Source organism: Sinocyclocheilus anshuiensis, unplaced genomic scaffold, assembly GCF_001515605.1.
Source record: "Sinocyclocheilus anshuiensis isolate Anshui unplaced genomic scaffold, SAMN03320099.WGS_v1.1 scaffold432, whole genome shotgun sequence".
In the NCBI taxonomy this organism is placed as follows: Eukaryota; Metazoa; Chordata; class Actinopteri; order Cypriniformes; family Cyprinidae; genus Sinocyclocheilus; species Sinocyclocheilus anshuiensis.
The window spans coordinates 1,538,542-1,546,528 of record NW_015557124.1 but is presented as its reverse complement, the minus strand read 5'-3'; the positions used below and the strand labels follow the sequence as shown (position 1 = coordinate 1,546,528).

The 7,987-nt window shown below is 34.9% G+C and overlaps 1 protein-coding gene across 12 annotated transcripts in view; it reads left to right on the top strand.

Moving 5' to 3' along the window:
- The window catches only part of LOC107677847 (muscleblind-like protein 2a), an 84,177-nt gene extending 80,347 nt beyond the window's left edge, over positions 1-3,830 (top strand). For 7 of the 12 annotated variants that reach the window (XM_016472904.1, XM_016472903.1, XM_016472897.1 and 4 more), the window contains one exon: positions 3,495-3,830. In XM_016472904.1, coding sequence (XP_016328390.1) covers positions 3,495-3,625 — 131 coding nt within the window. In that variant the 3' untranslated portion in view covers positions 3,626-3,830. The remainder of the gene's footprint in view (positions 1-3,494) is intronic. The other 5 variants (XM_016472907.1, XM_016472902.1, XM_016472901.1 and 2 more) reach the window with 1 other exon arrangement.
- The last annotated feature ends 4,157 nt before the right edge of the window (positions 3,831-7,987 follow it).

The window sequence follows — 7,987 nt, the reverse complement described above, 5'->3', positions numbered from 1 at the left end:
AGAGAGAGAGAGAGAGAGAGAGAGAGACAGAGAGAGTGAGAGAGAGACACACAGAGAGAGAGAGACAGAGAGAGAGAGACACACACACACACAGAGAGTGAGAGAGACAGAGAGAGTGAGAGACACACACAGAGAGACAGAGAGAGAGAGACACACACATGCACAGAAAGAGAGAGAGACAGAGAGAGTGAGAGCGAGAGACACACACACACACAGAGAGAGACAGAGAGAGAGAGCAGCAGCGCCTCCTCCTGGACACAAAGAGCAGTGACTGAGGATTTAGACAGATTTCATTCAAAGTGTATTTAAATTTAAATCTTTAAACCACTGCCAAATTATATGAAGCCTTTTTATTTACTTACGTCCCTATAGGCTTTCTGCGATTACTTATTTGAAATAATGTAATTTAAAATAACCACATAGCTGTAAAATATCAAACATCCTAAAAGTAAAAAAAAATTATAATAATAAAAATAAACATTTACATCAATATTTATTATTAATGTAACTGAGTACATTATTGTGTATATTTACATAATAAATATTATATTTTTAAAAATAAGCAATAAAATATATTTAAAATCATTTTAAATAGTAAAAAAAACACTTACCAGATATTCACATTTAAAAATGTAAAGCTGTACAGAATTATGTAATTATATTATTAGTATATTGTATTATTGAAATGAATAATTGATAAGAAAATAATATATTTACTTATTTTATTATATAAAATATATAATAAAAGTAATAAAATAGGTAAGTTATTTTAAAAGATAATTATTATATAGTCTGTATATAATGAATTTGTTATTCTTTTAAAATGTGTTTTAAAATATGTATTTATGATTATGTAAATTACAATAGTTATGTGTGTGTGTGTGTATTATACATACACACACACACATATATATATATAAAATTAAATTAAATAAGTAAATCTTAAAGTAAATTTAGATTTAGATTATTATACTTTTTCTGCTGATAAATACAGTCAAAAATACATAATAAAATATTAATTTAAATAATGTATGTATTATTGTTTTTAACGTGCAGTTACATTATTAACAAGTTTACTGTTGATAAATAAATTACGTATCTAATAATTAATTCTGATATATAATTGTTTAAATTAAATATAATAAAAATTCCATCTGATTATCAATAGCAAGTAGCATATCATAGTTTGTCATTGTCTTAATTAATACTTCATTTATTAGTTGCCCATCTGTCAGAAGCAGCTTTGTGTGTTTTTCTCTGCTATTGATATATACTTCTCCAGATTCCTGATTCAACAGGGAATACGTCAAATAAGGATAGAAACCTGCTTGTCAAATACTTCACGTGTTCCTTAAATACAGTAGTCTGAAATAAATGATATATTATCAACATTTATATTAGCAGAACCTGATTGACATCGCATACATCCCGGTCCAACACTTTTCTACATCAGCATCGTCTCATCAGGCTCTGTGTACCTGCATGAACCCTCTCTGGCCTTGCTTTCCCATCATGCCACGGTGCAGCCGGCTATCAAGCTTCCACATTGTCGCCTCGCCTCAGTGCTCTGCTCACAACGCTGACGGTGTTTCATAGTAACTTTCCACGTTTTGTGACTAAACTAGGGTGCCACATGCTTCCTGATCACTGCGCTTCTACTGTTTGGCTTGGGCTACTTCTGTCACAATTTGAGTTGAATTACTGAAATAAATGAACTTTTCCATGACATTCTAATTTATTGAGATGCACCTGTAAAGCGTTTTGGATCCAGGCTAAATATGAGTTATACTGGGAAACAAGACCAGCTTTCATAAAACAGTGCTATTTATAAATGATATATGTGACCCTGGACCACAAAACCAGTCGTGAGGGTCAATTCTTTTAAATTGAGATTTATACAACATCTGAAAGCTGAATAAATAAGCTTTCCACAAAATTTGGCCGAGATACAACTATTTGAAAATCTGGAATCTGAGGGTGCAAAAAACATTTAAATACGGAAAATCGCCTTTAAAGTCCAAATTAAGTTCTTAGCAATGCATATTACTAATCAAAAATTCAGTTTTGATATATTTACGGTAGGAAATTTAGAAAATATCTTCATGGAACATGATCTTTACTTAATATCCTAATGATTTTTGGCATAAAATAAAAATCTATAATTTTGACCCATACAATGTATTTTTGGCTATTGCTACAAATATACCCCAGCGACTTAAGACTGCTTTTGTGCTCCAGGGTCACATATGATGTTTGTGATGCAATTTAATGGGTTTACTTTACTCTGGTATTTACAACAAAATGCTTGCAGAAGAATGAAATCCTGACACTGAATGCAGATGGACATTAGTCCTGAAAATAATAATGCATCTACACACAAAAAGACCAAAATATTGTACTGTGACCCGATTCCCACCTCTAATAAATGTTGTTTGAGACTGTTCGAGAAGGACATTGAATATGAATAGCATACTAGTATACTACTATGAATAATAAAGTGAACAGTATGCTGATTTTCTGTATGCGTTGATTGGGCTGCCAAAAGTTGATATTTTGGGATGAAATATCCCAAAAAATATTAAATTTAAAATGATACATTAAAAAAAAATGATAAAATTAAAAAAATAATTTTTAAATGATACATACATTTTATGTGCAAAAGTTTAGGGTCAGTATTTTTATATTTTCACATTTTTAAATACTTTTATTCAGCAAGGATGCATTAAATTTATCAAAAATGACAGTGAAGACATTTATAATGTTACGAAACATTCAAATAAATGCTGTTCTTTTGAACTTTCTGTTCATCAAAGAATCCTGAAAAATAAGATGTATCACGATTTCCACAAAAATATTGGGCAGCACAACTGTGATTGATTCAAGATTGATAATAATCAGAAATGTTTCTTAATCTAGAATAATTTCTGAAGGATCATGTGACACTGAAGACTGGAGCAATGATGCTGAAAATTCAGCTTTGATATCAGCAATAGATTACATTTTAACAGATATTCACACAGAACACAGTTATTTTAATGTAATAATATTTTTACATTTTTTTGATCAAATAAATGCGGCCTTGATTAACATAAGAGACTTTAAAAACTCCAAACTTTGAAACAATAGTGCATCTTAATTTTTGAAGTATTTTTCCCCTTTCTTCCTCAACAGAAGCTTGCAAACAAGACACCTACTTTTTATCCAACTCCTTTGCATTCGCTGCTTTCCACTCCTGAGAACACTAAACACGACTTTCTAGTGAGCATTTGAGTTACTACCGTAGAAACGAGGGCTCATAACCACTACATTAATATGCATACGCTCAGTAATTAGCATGCACATCCCTCGCTCATGCCGTCTACATCCACACACACACGCCATGCAGACGTCACGTAGCTGTCAATCAGAGCACTAAAGATCGACTGTGATGCTTAACGAGCCTTTACTAATATTCGGATGCCGTTTTGTGTTTTTTTTCCCCTCTGTTTGCGCAGATCATCTTGAAGTAAACCACCGAAGAGGAACAACGGGGTGTCAGGAAGCTGCTTTGAGAAACCCAAAAAGATCCCCGTGTAAATACGACCTGCCCTCCTCCCCTTTAGAACTACAGCAACCTGCATGCTAAAGCGTAACACACAGAACACAAAAACACACGCCGTATACCTGTTATGCTCGGAAAAGTGACTCAACCGGTTTCTAACTTAAAAAAACGAGACTAGAAAATATATATGAGTATATATAAATATATATGTTAATGTACAGCACGTTTCATAGAGGCATAAGTGAGATTTCATCCGAATGATCTGTCACCTGTCAGATAATGTGTATTTTTCTCCCATGGTTGTTTTAAATACAAATGCACAATGAGTGAGCGACGAGCGAGGGGACACACACACACACACACACACACACATGGTTTGCACTGTCAGAAATAGTGCTTAATAATAAGTGCTTGATTGTCTTGAACAGGAGGACGTCTCCTGCAGAGTATGTCTTAAACATCCCCATGCACCCTCTAGAGAAGGGAAAGAGGGATTTTGTTTCTTGTTTTAATACACAAAAACACCGAATGTCACACGGCGGACACACAGAAGATTGTCTACTGGTCAAAATGCGCCTCCCTTCTTGGACTCGGGCTATCTTCGGAAAGATATTATTCCCAACTCTTCATCCCCACTGGCCAAAGAAAGGTTTACAAGGACACAAAGCGCATACTGGTCGAAAACCTGTCAGCAGCGCAAGTGCGAATGTGGCAAACCGCGTGCCATGCAACCATGTTTCTGTCTGCGTCTCTGCTAAAGGACTGTGTTTAACTCCTTGCTTTTTTGTTTTTAAATGGACGCTGAATGATTTCGATGTGTCTGTGGAAACACTGGCCATCAGGGAGTCGACTCTGGCTTCTATCCCGTGCCAAGGGCTTACATTAAACTGGAGAGCTGCTGTAAACAAACTCACACACGAGATGGACTTCTTCTCCAAATTGTCTGGGGCCTGTTCGTAGTCCCACTCACACGGTGCCCAGCGAGCAGAAACGACGAGGACGACACGTTGCAGTAGACGATCTTTGAGGCGTTGTGAATGGAGAGTGTGCTGCGCTCTCGCCGCTAATCCTGTTTTATTTGATAAACAGTAGAAGTGCCTAAAAAAATCTATTTTACACAGCGAGCATCTTGAGAAGATGAATTTATGTGGGGTTGGGGGTTATAAAAACATTCAAAGCGAAGCTCCCGAAATGATTTTGGCCAGACGAGTGATGAAAACAAAACAAAACAAAAAAAAGTTAAATGCATTTCATGCAAATCATGGTCTGTTTCATTACACAATGTCGATGTTGCTAGAATCGGTGCGAGACGGCATAGACGGAATGTTTGTTTTGTTGTACGATGTTAGCTTTTATGCTTTCTTGGAGTAGCTGACATTGGAAATGTGAGGAACTTGGAGCTCAATGTCTGTAACACACGTGAAGTTTTGAGTTTGGTAAATGATTGTCATTACGGTGTGTTCTTAACCAGTGATGTTGTTGAGTCTGAGGACTATCTGTTAAAGGGACAGTTCACCCAAAAATGAAAATTTGCTGAAAATGTAGATGTAGATGAGTTTGATCTTCATCAGATTTGGAGAAATGTAGCATTGCATCACTTGCTCAACAATGGATCCTCTGCAATGAATGGGTGCCGTCAGAATGAGAGCTGATAAAAACATCACAATAATCCACAAGACACTCCAGTCCATCAGTTAACATCTTGAGAAGACAAAAGCTGCATGTTTGTAAGAAACAAATTGATCATTAAGACTTTTTTATTTTTTATTTTTTATTTTTTTTTTACTTCAAACTGTCCATAATAACGCTTCATCCAGTGAAAAAGTGGTCTAGTTTGAATCAGGAGAGAAATCTGCACAGATCAAGCCAAAACAGCTCTAAACAAATATGTGGTGGATTTTAATGTGAGAGACGACAGGAGATGGACTTTTTAACTGGAGTTAGTGTTATTATGGACTATGGACTCATATTTTAACAAAAAGCAATGGTTTGATGTTAAAAACGTCTTAATAATGGATTTGTTTCTCAAAAACACGCAGCTTTTGTCTTCTCAAGATGTTAACTGATGGACTGGAGTGGTGTGGATTATTGTGATGTTTTTATCAGCTCTAATTCTGACGGCACCCATTCACTGCAGAGCATCCATTGGTGAGACAGTGATGCAATGATACATTTCTCCAAACCTTTTCCCATGAAGAAACAAACCCCTCTACATCTTAGATGGCCTGAGGGTGAGGACATTTGCAGCAAACTTTCATTTTTTGGGTGAACTGCTCTTTTAACAAACACATCTGTCATTTTTTTTACTATAACAAATCATCTAACGGCATTGTTTAGTTTTTATTTGGATGGTGTTCTACCTGGAATTTCTTTTCCTCCCTGATTTGTTTTGGGCGAAGCGTGTGTACCTGCATGCCTGCGCGAGTGTGTTACCGATCCAATCAGAACCATCATGTATTTTCATGGTGCTCGATTAACACAGACAATCCACGAAGAGACGTTTGGTTTCGCAGGAATATGGCACTGGTCTTAGCATTTTTGTTTTTAAATTCATGTCATTTTTTTTCGCTGTTGTCGCAAAAGTTACAGTTTTAATGTAATTTTTGATGTGGAAAGTGATTTAAATATATTTTATTGTCATTCTGTTCATTCTTTATTTTGTTTAGTTAAATACTAGAACACAGAACAATGGTGTAACCTATTTTAAAAATGAATGTAATTTATTAAGCCGGGCTTAGCTACGCGCAGCGGTCCTCGGCCAATCAGGAGCCGCTTCTAAATCTCTCGTTCGGGACGCAGCGTCGTAGCGTAAGCAAGGCTATAGAATTGCTTGTGTTATGTAAAAATGTTTATTGTATAGGTAATGTTTTACCAACAAAAAAAAAAAACTAAAATGGAAAAAAAAGAAAGAAAAAAAACAACTCTGTAGTATGATAGTTATTTCATAATAATAATAATAATAATATTAAGTTGTTGCTGTGGCAACCTAAAAAGTTGCGAATACTAAATTTTGGTATTTTTGTAAATGATGTAATTGTTAAGTTGATTTTTTTTTCTTTCGTTTGTTTCTTTCGTTTATTTTCTTTTTTCCTAGAGCACTGTAAAACGTTAGATTGTAAAGCAGATATTGGAACATTTCCTATTTTATGTCGAGATTATATTACCAGGAGATTTTTCGGTAGCATTTAACGGCCTCTTTATTGGTGTAACATTTTAAGATAGTAGTAAATACTCACAGATACAATAGTGTGACGTAACTTAAGAAACGACTCTAGTGTTGGCTTAACCCGCGCCCCTTCCCCGTTTTAGATTGACAAAGGATCTCAAGTACTCGTGAAGATCGTTTTTTATATTATTTATGAAAGTTGTCCTGGTTTGTTCAACAACTTAAACGAATTAACGATTGCACTTTGATTTCATGTAACCGTAGGATGTTCATTTCAAAAACCGATGCACAATGAGTATGGTATGGCAACACGAATCAATGACGGTTGTTTTATTGCTTTAGTTAAACCAGAGAACTTAATATTCAGTAAGCATCTTGCATGGTATTTTATGTCAAATTAAGAAGTTATTTTAAATTTAACCTGAGAAAATAAAAAAAAAGAAATATATTGAATGTTTCTATCTACACTATAAAAAATTAAAAAAAACCTGCACACGTGATGAAAGTAACGGTTGTCCTTAATTTGGGATTTCTTACACCCCAGACGAAATGTACAGAGATGTGGGACAAAACAATTGTTGACTGATTGTGAAAAAGCACTTTGGAATCAGTTGATATACTGAGCAGACACAGCGTATCCAAACACTTTGCCTTACCTTTAGTCTATTGTTTAAGCTTTTGTGTTTCAGAGCTATTAATATGTACTAGGGTGTCAACAGGTCTACTGAACTTACTTCTCACCTCCATTTATATATGAATATATACTATACCTTTAACTAATGTAAGAGTTTTTTATGATTATTATTATTTCTAAGCATTGTCACTGAGAGGCCAAAAGGCTTGACGGTGTTGATGCTTTTCAATGCCCTTTCCTGTTTGCGACGAGACGCCATTCTCAAGGGATTGTGGGTATTTACGCTGTGCTGCTTGACTTCCATCAGTAATGCAGTAGCCCATCCACAAACACACACACACATTCACAGAGAATAATACGAGAAGAAAATTATAAACCAAGCCCTCTTTGCATATTAGTTTTCATGTAACCATTTTAAATGTTTTATTTGTGCATATATATTATGTGCTATTTTATGTCATATAGTCAAATGTTTTTGGTTCCAGAAAAATTGTGTAAAATCTATTGAGATAAAATGAATAAAGAAAGAAAAAAAGGACACGTGTGTTTTTTAATGCTTGATTGTGTTTCATTTGCATGAGCATGTGTGAAACTACGAGTACCGTGGTAATACATTGGTTTTGGGATTCTACCATGGTGTGTGTGT